The 15,348-nt window shown below is 32.7% G+C and overlaps 1 protein-coding gene across 1 annotated transcript in view; it reads right to left on the bottom strand.

The window, feature by feature from the left end:
• LOC145667880 (pancreatic lipase-related protein 2-like) overlaps nt 1-15,348 on the bottom strand; it is a 65,552-nt gene that overhangs the window by 14,533 nt on the left and 35,671 nt on the right. Inside the window, exon 7 of the mRNA XM_081735310.1 lies at nt 12,320-12,440. Within this exon, the coding sequence (XP_081591436.1) occupies nt 12,320-12,440 (121 nt within the window). The remainder of the gene's footprint in view (nt 1-12,319; nt 12,441-15,348) is intronic.

Below are 15,348 nucleotides of genomic sequence, written 5' to 3'. Positions count from 1 at the left end.
ATAGATAACATTAGAATAGAACAAACAAAGAATGGGAGATATGTTAAGAAAGGTATATGTGTTGTATGTGGTACTAATAAATCCCAAATCATTAAAAACCCCGATTGACTATATGAAGGTGAAGGTATTAGAGAAGACATTATAGAAGAAATTCATAAACCATCTAGAAAGAATTATCCTAGGTTAAGTGTTACTGTTAAAGGTATTGATGATCTTTGGCAAGCTGATCTTGTAGAAATGGATAGTGGTGTGTTAAAAGGTGTTTCAAAATTAAATAAAGGGTATAAGTATATGCTAACGATTATAGATGTGTTCTCTAAATATGCGTTTGCTGTTCCTGTTAAAGATAAGAGTGGTAAGAATGTTACAGAAGCATTTGAATCAGTGTTAAAAGTAAGAAAACCTAGTAACTTACAAACTGATCAAGGTAAAGAGTTTTACAATAAAGAATTTAAGAAGTTGATGGAGGAAAATAGGATTAATCATTATTCAACATATAGTGGTAAAAAAGCTTCTGTTGTTGAAAGATTTAATAGAACACTTAAACAAAATATGTGGAAGAAATTTACTGTTCAAGGTAATTATAAGTGGTTAAAAATATTGCAAGGTTTGGTTGATGAATATAATAACAAAGTACATAGAATAATTGGTGTGAAACCTGTAGAAGTGAATAAGAATAATGAGCATGTGATATTGAAAAAAGTGTATAAGAAAGAATATGAGCCTGTTAAGTTAAAGTACAAGATTGGTGATTATGTTCGTATAAGTAAAATTAAAGGTTTGTTTGAGAAAGGTTATACACCAAATTGGTCAGCAGAAGTGTTTGTTATTAATGAGGTTATACCATCTAATCCACCAACATATAAAATTAAAGATTTAAACAATGAAGAAGTTAGAGGAAGATTTTATGAACCAGAATTATTGAAAACTAAATATAAGGATGAGTATTTGGTTGAAAAATATTGAGGAAGAAAGGTAATAAAGTGTTTGTTAAATGGTTAGGGTTTGATGATTCACATAATAATTGGATAGATAAGAGTAATGTAATATTATAAATGTTATATTTTATGGTTTAATAATTCACATAATAATTAAATAAATAAAAGTAATATAATATTATAAATGTTATATTTTATGGTTTAATAATTCACATAATAGTTTGATAAGATAAGGAAAATGTTGTAGTGTAAATTTAATGTGTTTAACTTTTTATGAATATTTTCATAAAAGGTAATAAAGTATTTATTAAATGGTTACGGTTTAATAATTGCATAATAATTAAATAAATAAAAGTAATATAATATTATAAATGTTATTTTTTGGTTATTTCATAAAAGGTAATAAAGTGTTTGTTAAATAATTAGGGTTTATTAAATGGTTAGGGTTTAATTATTGCATAATAATTAAATAAATATAAGTAATAAAGTGTTTGTTAAATAACTAGGGTTTATTAAATGGTTAGGGTTTAATAATTTGCATAATAATTAAATAAATAAAAGTAATATAATATTATAAATGTTATCTTTTATAGTTATTTCATTAAAGGTAAATAGGATAAGAAGGTGAATGATAATTATGATGATGAGTGAGTTTATGAAAATGATTCAGTTTTTTCATATTAATAATGACTTTGATGGGGTGATCCCATAAAAGCTCTATACTAACACAACACACTAATATATGTAGACAATGGCAGGAGTGTACAAGTATTAGCAGTTGTGTTAGGAAAAATAAGTATGCTAATGTTGGTATATATAACATGAAAAAAATATTATGAAAATGAACTAAAAAATTTGGTAAATATAAAAAAAACGATACAGTATTTTTTCATATAAGATGAGTATAAATAATGTTAATTTTACTGGTGAGGAGATGAGGGAGATGTCGATTACAAAACTAAAACTAATATGTAAAGTCAAAAAAATTCGTAACTATAGTTCTTTAAATAAGAGTGAATTAATCAAAAAAATCGAACAATATCCAAATGAACCAGATGAATTGAAAGTTATATACACAATGAAAGTTAATGAATTAAAAAACCATTGTAAAAGGAAAGGAATAAAAGGTTATTCTAAATTAAGAAAGGCTGAACTTATTGACCATATTAAAAAATATGAAGATGAACAAAACAGATCACAAATTAGAAACATATTTCCATTTAAACAAGATGTTTTTGAAGAATCAAAACCACAACGAATACCAATTAAAGTAGAAACAAAGGAAACAGCAATACAGAAACGATTACAAACTATCACAATTGAAAACATAGGAGGATATAAAGATCCAGTGAAGTTTTTAAATATAAGTGGGAAAGTAGTTATTAACAAAATCAAGGAAGAATTAAAACACCACCCATTAAAAGTCAACCTTGTATTCATTTGTAATTATATTAAAGATAAAGAAGTACAAGAACGCAATTTTAAAACTATGAATGAAAGAATATTACAATCAACTGACTTAGACGAATATATAACCCATGCTAAACAAAAACTATGTAGAGAGATGGAGGAATTTCAAGGTAGAGGATCAAAATGGACATTACATCAAATTAAACATTTAGAAATCAGACTAAATAAATATGTACCATTACGAGCTTCTTCCTACATTGACCTTCCGAAACCAATTAAAGATAAGAAAGCAGTAATCAATATTAAAAATCAAGATAATAAATGTTTCTTATATTCAATTGCAAGTTATTTAAAACCTATTGATAGATGTTCTCAATATCAACGACCTTCACACTATACAAAAATTGTGAATGAGTTACAAGATAAATATTGTAATGGTATTGAATTTCCTGTACAATTAAAAGATATAGTAAAGTTTGAAAAGAGAAGTAACATATCCATTAACGTGTATAGTTATGATGATGAATATAATATATACCCACTTCAAATCACAAAAAATAAGCAGGACACACACGCCAATTTATTATATGTAAAAGATGAAAATAATAGTCATTTTTGTTGGATAAAGGATTTATCGAGATTAATAAGAAGTCAAATAACGAAACGTAAGGAGAAATTGTACTTTTGTGATAGATGTTTGGTAAGACATTTTAGAAATGAGAAGCAATTACAACAACATGAGCTATATTGTAAAGAGCATGAGGCTGTTAGAATAGAACTTCCAAAACCATATGACAATCAAATACAGTTCCAAAATTATAATAGATCATTTAGAGTACCATTTGCGATATATGCCGATTTTGAATGTATGTTTTGTAAGTTAAAAATAGAGCATAATTGTAGTAAAACAGTAAAATATCAAAAGCATAAGCCAATGAGTTTTTGTTACTATGTCAAATATTCAAATGGGGACTATAAAGCTCCTGTTAGTTATATAGGTCCAGATGCTGCGAAAGTATTTATTGAAATGTTACAAAAAGAAGCAATAGAAATTATGGAAATATATAACAGGGTAGTTGATATGACCCCGCTTAGTGAGGAGGAAATAGAAGTTTATAACAGTTCGGATACTTGTCATATATGTGAGAAAAACTTGAATGACTTACCACCAGCTGTTGAGAAAAAAATAAATATATTAAAGGGGAAAATACAATTCTACAAGGATAAAGATGATATGAGTGAAAAAATAGAAGGATGGAAGCATGACTTAAAAAAATGTTTGTATAAGATAAATAAAAATAAAGCAAAAGTAAGAGATCATGATCATTTAACTGGAAAGTTTAAAGGTGCAGCTCACAGTTATTGCAATTTAAACTATAAAAATCCCAACTTTGTTCCTGTATTTCTTCACAATTTAACTGGTTATGATACGCATTTGTTTATTAAGGAGTTAGCTTATGATACACAGAAAATTAAACTGATTGCAAACAATGAAGAAAGGTACATAACATATGAAAAATATGTAAAAGCAGGACCAAAAAAAGATGGAATAAATTTAAGATTTGTTGATTCATTTAGATTTATGCCAAAGAGTTTAGCAGAGTTAACAAGGAATTTAAAGCCAGAACAATTTCGAGAAACATTAAAGTTTTTCCCGATTGATAAACTTGATCTAGTTAATACTAAAGGTGATTATCCATTTGATTATGTTGATTCATTTGAAAAATTGAAAGAACCTGTTCCATTAACTCCAGACAAATTTACAAACGGATTAACATGAGAAAAAATGAGTCCTGAACGTCATAAGCTTCATGTACGAGTTTGTAAAGAATTCAATCTAGCGTTATTGGAGGACTTAACTGAACATTATAACAAAACAGATGTCCTTCAATTAACAGATATATTTGAAAACTTTAGAGATGTGTGTTTAAAAGCATATGGTTTAGATCCTGCTTGGTATTTCACTGCTCCTGGTTTATCGTGAGATTCAATGTTAAAGATGACTAAGATTAAACTAGAAATGTTAACTGACTATGACAAAATATTAATGATAGAAAAAGGTATAAGAGGTGGAATTTCAGAATGTAGTAAGAGATATGTAAAAGCAAATATTAAGTATATGAAAAATTATAACAAAGACGAACCTTCAAAGTATTTAGCTTATCTAGATGCAAATAATTTATATGGATGGGCTATGAGTCAGTACATGCCTTACAAAGACTTTAAATGGGTTCAACCTTACATAAATATAATGAATATTCCAGATGATTCAGAAACTGGCTACATATTAGAAGTTGATTTAGAATATCCAGAACACTTACATGATAAACATTCAGATCTACCATTAGCTCCAGAAAATATGTGTCCACCAGGATCGAAACATTCAAAATTATTAACAACGCTTTACAATAAAGAAAGATATGTTATTCACTACAGAAACTTAAAACTATATATGTCACTTGGGATGATATTAAAGAAAATTCATAGAATATTGGAGTTCAAGCAATCAAACTGGTTAAAGGAATATATTGATCTAAATACAAATATGAGAACAAAAGCTAAGAATGATTTCGAGAAAGATTTTTACAAGTTAATGAACAATAGTGTATTTGGTAAAACAATGGAAAACATTAGAAAGAGGCCATCTATTACCTTAGAATGTGATCCAGCCAGGGTGGAGAAGTTAATAGCGAAACCGAACTTCGATTATAGAACAATATTTACTGAAGATTTGTGTGCGATACATATGAAAAAAGAAAAATTGACCTTCAACAAACCTATATATGTTGGTATGAGTGTGCTAGATTTGTCAAAACTATTAATGTATGACTTCCATTACAACATTATGAAACCTAAATATGATATTGATATATGCTTATGTTATATGGATACTGATAGTTTTATATATGAAATTGAGACAGATGACTTCTACAAAGACTTAAAAGAAATGGTTGATTTATTTGATACAAGTGAATATGGAAAGGATAATCAATATGGAATACCATTAGTAAACAAAAAAGTATTAGGAAAGATGAAGGATGAAAACAATGGTAAAATAATGACAGAATTTATTGGGTTAAGATCAAAGATGTATGCATTTAAAGTTGAAAATAAAGAGAAGAAAAAAGCAAAAGGAATAACAAAATGTGTAGTAGCAAAAGAGTTACAATTTGATGATTATAAGCAAACCCTATTCAATGATGTGAAAACATATAAAAATATAAATCTAATTCGAAGTTATAAGCATGATGTGTATACCATAGCTGTAAATAAGTTAGCATTAGATTCAAATGATGATAAATGATATATACTAGAGGGTGGTGTAAGTACATTAGCTTGGGGGCATTATAAGATATAGTTAAAATGTATTTATGTGTAGTTTAGTTTTAAGTCATATTTAATTAACTTTTATGTATAGTTTAGTTTTAGGTAAAATTTAATTAACTTTTGTGTGTGGCGTAATTTACTTTTAGGACATATTTAATTAACTTTTATGTATAGTTTAGTTTTAGGTAAAATTTAGTTAACTTTTATGTGTGGTGTAGTTTAGTTTTAGGTCATATTTAATTAACTTTTATGTATAGTTTAGTTTTAGGTAAAATTTAGTTAACTTTTATGGTAAAATCATAAAAGTGTTTTTGTAATTTTATTTTTACTAAATTTAGTGATTTTTCTAACTAGATTTTGTGATTTTTTTTGTTTTTGTAACTAGATTTAATGATTTTTTGTAACCAAATTTAATGATTTCTGAAGTCAAAACCGGTTATAACCAGATTTTTGTAACTAGATTTAGTGATTTTTTGTTTTTGTAACTTGGTTTAGTGATTTTTTGTAACCAGATTTAGTGATTTTTTGTAACTAAATTTAGTGATAGAATGCATTAGAAGTTATTATGAGTAAGATAGAAGTTATTTGAGATGTGATAGAAGTTATTTGGGATAGGAAGTGCGCTAAAAATTATTAGGGAGTAGATTAGAAGTTATTAGAGATGATAGGGTGACATATAGTTAAAATGGGCTAATAATAAATTTGTCTGCAGAATCCCCATTCCCTCTCTACTATAATGCCTGCGTGTTTCTGAAGATTTTTAATGAAAGTCGGCTCAGTTTTGAAATGCGATAAGCCAACTTCTTTTATCGCTTGGAGAGCCTAGCACTGTAAATACCAGTAATGCACTGATTTTCTATGCTCTCGCGCCTCGTCAAATAATCTGATGATTTCGCACTTCATTCTTTGGAGTTTCATTTCCCTTTAAATGAAGCAGAGTTCGTAGACAGCGCATGTTCATAATCCAAAATAAGTTTGCAGTTACTCAAAGAAATAATTTTCTTGTGTCGTGTCAGAAAGTTCCTGTACGAGTTGTATTATCTTTTATGATAATCTTTGTATATACTCCGGACTTCCTCGTCCGTAAACTGTGATAAAATATCTGTTCTTTTCAGTTTTCATGCTGAAGATACGTCGTATTCGCTTTGACTAATGTCTTCTGTCCGCTCTGGACTGCTGTCTTCTTCCCGCTCTGAACTGCTATCATAGATACCTTTCTGCGCCATGACATTTTCTTTATTATCTCTGTCGAGTGTCGATGTGTGTATCATTCCTAATTTATTTTCGTACTCATTGATAATACAATTGCACCAAAATGTCGCAAATGACTCATCGTCCGCTCCAACTGACGTTTGATTCTTAAACCTGCGCTTTAGTTCGTCTTTTAACAGTTCAACTACATGAAGGTGGTTAATGCCAGCAACCCGCCCCATTTTTTCCACACTGACTACCACACCTAACACTAATTCGAGCTTACTACCACGCACTGACGCACCTGACTGTTCTTCACTCACCACCTACACCATGGAATCTGACTGCTAGTGTTTCGAAGGATAGGTGGCGCTGTCGGAGGAAAACGAGTTTTACACGGAAATGACACACCATACAGTGGTCAGTACTTAGTCCCGTATATGTCTACCAAGTGTTATGTTGATCCTCGCGTTCGAATCGAAACATGTCCCTTGTCAGTATAATGTGCTTATTTCACAGAAAATACGTAAATTCGATTTAGGAGCCGTTTAAAAATTTTGTGGCCCCTGATCCAAGATCCAATATATTTCAGTCAAATTTTTCCTTGTAGGCCTTAGATTTAGAGAACTACACACAGTGTAGCCAAACACAGGCTATCACTTAACTGAGTATGATGTGCTTATTTCGTAAAAAAAAAAAAAAAGAAAGAAAGAAAAAGAAAAAGAAAAGAAAAACTCGATTTAGGGGCGTTCAAAAATTTTGTGGACTCTGATTCAAAACTTAATTATTAGCCAAGATCACAATCTTTTGATGCACTTTCTTTTTGGACTATTGCTAAAAGTCTTGTTCTCCTTTTAGCTTCGTTTTCCTTTAAGCTTTTGTTCTTTTCTTTCCTTTTAAGATCTATATATAAAACATTGCACTATTTCATTCTGATTTAATGTCAAACTCAGAGTATAGAATGTATCTTAAGTCTGCATTAATCCTCCAGGAGGCGATCCGCCCCCTCTAGTCAACACTTCTGAATCCGCTAGTATATCATATGGGCATTCTCCTTCGTGTAAACTTACGCAAATTGAACACTAATAGTGCCACTACTTATCAATGATAGAATGGGTCAAGAATTCGTGATCTGTCACCCGGAAAACTTGGAAACAGTCAGATTCCACATTTTCTTTCTCACCACTGTGTGTATCTGTGTGTGTCAAAGCATTGCACTGAAAAGTAACTACAAGGTCTATAAAGATATACAAGCGTGGAAATCACAGAAAAGAAAAATTATATATTTTTTATTAGGAATCATCAAAGTTTAATCGAGAGAAACTGTAAAACTTTTCATGTACAGTCCTGTGTTCAGAAAGCACGATGTTATTTTTCAGTATGGGAAACACAATAAACATCAAATTATATTTGAAATATTGAAGACACGATGCTTTGATGAAGCAATGTCATAGTGGGAATCAAATATTTCAATATTCGAGCTTGAGTTATGGGTCACCGGGTTTTTCTGAGCTGCCGGGTCTGTCTTGATCAGCGGATTATACCAGGTCTGAAAAGTGAGACCCAAACCTAGATGATCCGTCAATAATTGCAACCAAAGTGACCTAGATGATCCGATAACCCGTGACTCGTACACTTTATTTTTTTTTTTTTTAAAAAAAATGAGTTTTCTAATATACAAAATTCAAACTATTGAACAATCAGCATGTATCATTTCTACGAAAGACTGAACACGACCCCCCCTGGATCCGCCCCTGTCTAGGTAAACCTCAAATCCACGACAGACACATTGTGTGAACGTCAGTTTAACTCCTTTGATCACACTGCTACAACACTGAGTTATAGTGCCACTAATTACTATTAACTTTTATCACTTACTAGATTGTTGATATACAGTACTTGCATATTTGCAATATGGAAGATATCATTTTGTCAGAAGGAAAGTTCACAAAAATGACGTTTTAATCTTCGTTTATGCAGAGCTGTTCTTCCATGAAGATTTGACAAGTTACTTTTTGTATTCTATACGATATATTCGTATCTGTGTAATGACAGGGAGGTATGACCTAATATTAGGAGCAGGTCTTTCAAATAAGCAAGTAAGAAATCTAGAATCCGGAATTCTAGTTGAGTTGGCGACTGAATGTGTACACCACTTCTCCGAGATGTTTGTTTTTAACCGAAATATTTGATATAGATTTATCAAGCAGTGCCGCCATCAATAAAACCTTAACAACACTCACCTTTAACAAATTTCTCTCTCTCTCTCTCTCTCTCTCTCTCTATATATATATATATATATATATATATATATATATATATATATATATATATATATATATATATATATATATCGGGTGTTGCAAAATAAGTGTTACAACTCTTGGGAGGTGAATCCTGCCACTGAAACAAGAAAAAAGTTCTCTTGAACTTTCGGCTATCGGACATAGTTTCAGTTCTACAAGGTGCCGAAAGCGTGGGAAAATGACTTTCGGACGTCAATAGTTCGGAAACTATCCAACATAAAGAGGGCGGGTAAAAAGTCACTGAAGATGTCATACCTACTGTATTGAATTTTGCATGTTTCAGAATCCTACCATGCACGCGCAAGGGATTCCCCAAAGGAACGTAGGGAGTCCCGGATAATCTGCTAAATGAAAGTTGGTCTAAATTTATATGAATTGATGGGGTTTCTACCAGGTAACAATAATTCGTTTGTATTAAGTCGATATCTGGAACAAATACAAAATGGCGGACACTTTCATGCCCGTTGTGTGTGGTTGCATAATCGCCAGGTACGGATGCTTGCCAACAGTGAAGTTCTGAGTATTAAGTGTACCGAAATTGTACTCAAATGCTCTAGAAAGGCATCTGGAGTGTCGGTAGAGCACAACAGTGTCGGTAGAGCACAACAGTATGTGTGTGTTGATATCAATATGTAGCTAGTGGAGAAATGTCAACATGTGCCACTACTGCTGGGACACCGTTCCACGTGGGAAAAATAGGAAAATAACTACTCGGGTCTTGAATCTGAGGCCGTGGGCTCCCAGTAGGATTGGAAACTGCGACCACGCGAGCGAAAGCGAGCGCTCTAGCCCTGAGGCTCGAGGGAGCTTGACTTTCTCTGTATACATTTCTTTGAGGAGTACCCACTTGGTTTGGCAAGCGCTCTTGTACAGCCTTCCGACATGCTTGTGTGTTTTATTTTGTTACTTCTACTGCACAGTTGTAAACAATCAGTGCTTTAAGACGTATCTTCCTATTTCTCATGTCGTTTTATTTTCCATATGTATGGTGTTCCAGATGTAGTGTTACATGTGCCAAATTGGTTCATTTTCGTCTTTGTCTTGGCATGTGTACTGTGTGTAAGATATATATTTCTGTAGGTGTTTTGATATCGAGTACGTCATATGTCCCTGAAGACGTGAGACATGATACAAGTTTGTTATTATCACGCTCTATCACAATTTGAACCATGGATTAAGAGATTTCTTTGCATATGTGTCGACTGTGGGACAATGTCCCAAACAAAGTGGGGCATTGATACAATCTTGTTCTAATTACGTTCTACCAAAAAGTGCACCAGATGAAATACCAGAAAGTACAACGTTATTTTCGCAAGTGAGACAGCGTCCCAGCAGTAGTGGGACATGCTGACATTTGTCCATTAGCTACATGTCGATATCAACACAAACATTGGCCACATTTCAATATCGATCATGAGATCCCACTAGAGACATTCATTTAGTTTCCCCAGTTTCTTAGGGAGTCCCTTTGCACAATGTCAACTTGGCCTCAGTTGTTGCATCCTTATTGGTATGCAACCGTGCAAATCATATTGCGTCGGTTTGAGGGAATATTATTGGTGAATTGACTTTCATGTTCTTGACGCTAATCATTACATTTCCGACGCTTTGAACTCACGTTTACTGAGTGTGAGTGCATTTCTGGGCATTTTTCGTTACGTGTTTTCACACATGTGAATCACCCTGCTCCATCTGTTGTGCTCTACCGACACTCCACATGTCTTTCTAGAGCATGTGAGTACAAATTTGCTACACTTAATGCACAGAACTTCACTGTTGGCAAGCATCCGTACCTGGAGATTATGCAACCACACACAACGAACATGAAGATGTCTACCATTTTGTATTTGTTGCAGATATCAACTTAATACAAACGAATTATTGTTACCTGGTAGAAACCCCATCAATTCATATAATTTAAGACCGATTTTCATTTAGCAGATTATCCGGGACTCCCTATGTTCCTTTGGGGAATCCCTTGCGCGTGCATGGTAGGATTGTGAAACATGCAAAATTCAATACAGCAGGTATGACTTCTTCAGTGAATTTTTTACCCGCCCTCTTTACGTTGGATAGTTTCCGAACTATTGGCGTCCGAAAGCCATTTTCCCACGCTTTCGGCACCTTGTAGAACTGAAACTATGTCCGATAGCCGAAAGTTCAAGAGAACTTTTTTTCTTGTTTCAGTGGCAGGATTAACCTCCCAAGAGTTGTAACACTTATTTTGCAACACCCGGTATATATATATGGTATTTCAAAACAACACCGACAACGTTTGTGTGGTGATTCCTGACACCAAGCTAAGACAAAGGTATAGACCAACCTGGGTCACAAATGCTTCCTTTCGCCGAAAACATGAAAAACGAACTTTAAAAGTCCATAGCTGCAAAACTATGCAATTTATCGTAGTCGACTCAAGACTTCACTTACAAACTTATACGTGCACTATTCAAAAATACATGTTCCAGAATTCTAACGTATTTACACAACAATTTTTTAAGAGGGAGTTTGGGTCCAGGTATATAATTTAAAGTACACACCAACTACCTCTATAAAAATTGTTGCAGAAGTATCGCAGGATTATGAAACTTGGATATTTTAATAGGGCACATACTAGTTCTTAAGTGAAGTCTTGACCCGACTACAGTAAGTCCCATAGTTTTGGAACTATGGACCTTTAAAGTTAATTTGTTCATGTTTTCGGCAACCTATAACTCCGAAAGGACGCATTTGTGCACCCAGGCTGGTCTATATTTTTTTGTCTCATCTTGATGTTAGAAATCACCTCTCAAACCTTGCCGATGTTGTGTTGAAACATCCGATATATATATATATATATATATATATATATATATATATATATATATATATATATATAGATAGATAGATAGATAGATAGATAGATAGATAGATATAGATATAGATACATATAGGTATATACAGCCGCGAATCCAGGATATGATCAAGGGAGGGGCTAAACCATAGTTTGCCGCTTTATCCAGTGTAAAGAAAGTAGGATTGAAGTCCATTTTCTCCAGTGTATACCTCAGTATCAGGGGGAGACTATAACCTCTAACGCCCTCCCCTTGGATCTACGTATTTAGCTCGTAGATGTATAGATATAAGATGAATGATTAAGCACTTTACCTAATTACACTAGAGATTGGATTCTTCTTTTTGTGACCCCAAAATGTACAGGTTGTCCAAAAGGTCTCAGCAAAATACTCCGGGGCTCTTCCGTTAGCACATGATATAATTTCCACAACCTCTGAAAACAAAAGAATCTATTAGAATTCTCATACAATTTACAAGCTATAAGTTTTGTCTAAATTTATAATTGTTGCGTTAGCACGGAATATGAAAGTAAATGTTAAGCTTATTATTTCAAGTTTATTGAACACAAATAACACGACAGGACATCTCATCTGGCTACACGCGTCTGACACGAGTTGACATATGTCTATGATTAGCCAACGGTACATCGACAGATGCTGATGGTACATTGACAGGGCCAGTTTCCAACAGGATAAGGCGAGACCACGTTTAACAGGCTACGTTCTACATTTTCTGGATGGACACGATATTCCATTGTTCCCTTGATCGAAGTGGCCACCTGATCTCTTTTTCATTGAACATGTCTGATTCAGGATTGAACATCGCCTCGCACCCTGGATACTTTCTCGAGCTACAGTTGATAAGATCTGGAAACCTGTTACAGACTCATAGTTTGTTATATCCAAGGTCATCCAAAGTCTCATCTTCTCTATGGCTTATCGTGCCGAGGCCGTTCATGGTGTCAAACGCACGCGCTATAAACATCTTGATTTTCTGCTAGATTTCTCGTGGTACTGTCACACACTCCACACTGTATGGCTAAGAGTAATCTTTTTTCATTTGTGTCTTAGAGTTTCTGCTAGGTTCTCGCGGCACTGTCACATACCCCACAGACTAATTAACTGCAATCTTTTCTCATTTGTATCTTAGACTATCTGCATGTAATATCTGTTGCTGTTATCTTTAGTTCTTAGTGTTGTAGCTTTAATGCCCAGTAATGCATGATAATTAATTGTGTGTAAAAAGTAAATATGAAATACATATCGTAATTATTCATAAAAGGATAAGAAACTGAACACAGCGATAAATCAGACACTTACGATCTTTATTCGCTACGCAATATAATACTGCTTATATTCAAACATATTAGGTTACTCAAAATATATATACTCGGTTACTGAGAAATCATGACTTCATCTACTGCTCAAATATTATTCATATACAGACCTACATATTGATTTTTTTTTCACAGTTCTTCTTTCCTCTTTGATAGAATTCTGAGGAAAGACATATTTGTTGCCTAGCTTAAATATAGCATGACAGTAAATTTAGTAGTTAACTAGGCAAGTTGATCTATTTTCTTGAGAGTGGGTTCCTATGATTGAGTGGTTTCCTTTCTACTTTTTTTGTATTGTATTTTGTATTGATTTTCTCGAGGTTCTTCCGTTTCAACCCACTTTATACATTCCACCATTGAATTCATTTCTCATTATCACAGTCTCCTTTAGCCTAGCCGGCCTAATCGTGGGACGTAAAACTGAAAGATTTCATTTTATTTTCTATAGATAGTGGAATGTATGGAGGATGAGCCACCACATACTATGGAGGAACGGATTGCAACCGGACGTCATAATTGACCTTTTACAAGCAAATCAGTGACAAATAACCGAAGTAATTTTGCTGCAAGGTTTAACAACCCTTACTGGAACCAAACAAATGGTAGGGGAAGGCGTTGTACCTTTGAAACAATGTACCTTTGAACACCTGTACTTTTCTCGAATTCAGAGCTATCTAGCTGCAGTGATTAAAATTCATTTAAAACATTAAATGAAAAAAATACAAACGCGTTTGGCTGTTGTTTACTGAGTGTTGTGTCGAGTAATGTTCCTTTTAATTTTTTCACCCCCAAAACGAAGATTTTTTGTAGTTACCTTTTGAGTTTTGTGCTCTTCGGTTTTCGCAACTTGTGATATTTATTTGTCCAAACTTAAAGTAGAATCATTGGTGAATACAGTAATATTTTTAGTTTTAACTTCTGTTCAATATTTAAGCTAGTGGAAAACTTTTTTTTTCGTAATGGTGACCCTCTTGTACCTATGAACATTAATGCATCGTGTACCTTTGAACGATAAATAATACTGTTTAAAGCTACACAATGTAAGTAGTTAAAACAATTGATATATTTTATATGGGTTAGGTTAGGATATAAAGTTATTAATTATAATTTTAAGTAGTTTCTATATATTCGCTTATTATATAACATAATGTTAAGAGTTGTATATGCTCAACTTTATTGTTCACAAGTTTTTGTTAGAACTTCTCTTCAATTTTTAATTTAATTGATAAAATTTTAATTCTGGGGAGCTTTTTATAGCTAAACCTTTTATTGCAATTTATAACTGTTAATATTTGTGGCTTCTTTTTATATTATTGCCGCAGAAACGTTGTAATTATCACTTTGTTCAAAGGTACAAGAGGGTCTGTTCAATGGTACACGACCATAATGTACCTGTGAACGAAACGGATTTGTTCTTATTTTATCTTATACAAGCTATTGTAATTATGGAACACGTTTAAAAATCATCCTATCTGATAGCAAAGAGATAACACTTCAAATGTACGACAAAAATTGAGGAAAAAGTGCTGAATATTAGCACCAAAATTTCGAAGACTCTAAAAGTGTTCACAGGTACAACGCCTTTCCCTATTGATTTGGCAAAAGGCTTTCTGAAACAGGTTACAATGCTACGGATAATTTAACACCGTATCTTGAAGTGAACATTTATATTATAAAAATGATGGCGCACATACAGACACTTTTAAATAAAATGTTACCCATAGCCTCCTCAGATAACATGTATCTTCTGTTATTATACTCTTTTCACTTCAGTCCTGTCAACATTTATATTCATAGAATGAATAAAGCGTAATTGGACTCTCGGTGTACCTTACAGATCAACATGCAATCCACACTAGTACAAGCAGTTTTCATCAGTAGCTCCTAAAATAAAATTGTGTTCAGTGATCATAAATAAATAAATTCTTAGAGTTTCATAGATATTATTGATGGCCAAAATTTTCCGGAATCGGAAATTTCACTTTTCAGATTTCGGGAAAATTTC

The sequence above is a fragment of the Thermobia domestica genome, chromosome 13 (genome assembly GCF_964235325.1).
Source record: "Thermobia domestica chromosome 13, izTheDome1.hap1.1, whole genome shotgun sequence".
NCBI classification, from domain to species: Eukaryota; Metazoa; Arthropoda; class Insecta; order Zygentoma; family Lepismatidae; genus Thermobia; species Thermobia domestica.
The sequence above is the reverse complement of the archived record's forward strand: the minus strand, read 5'-3'. Positions and strand labels throughout refer to the sequence as shown.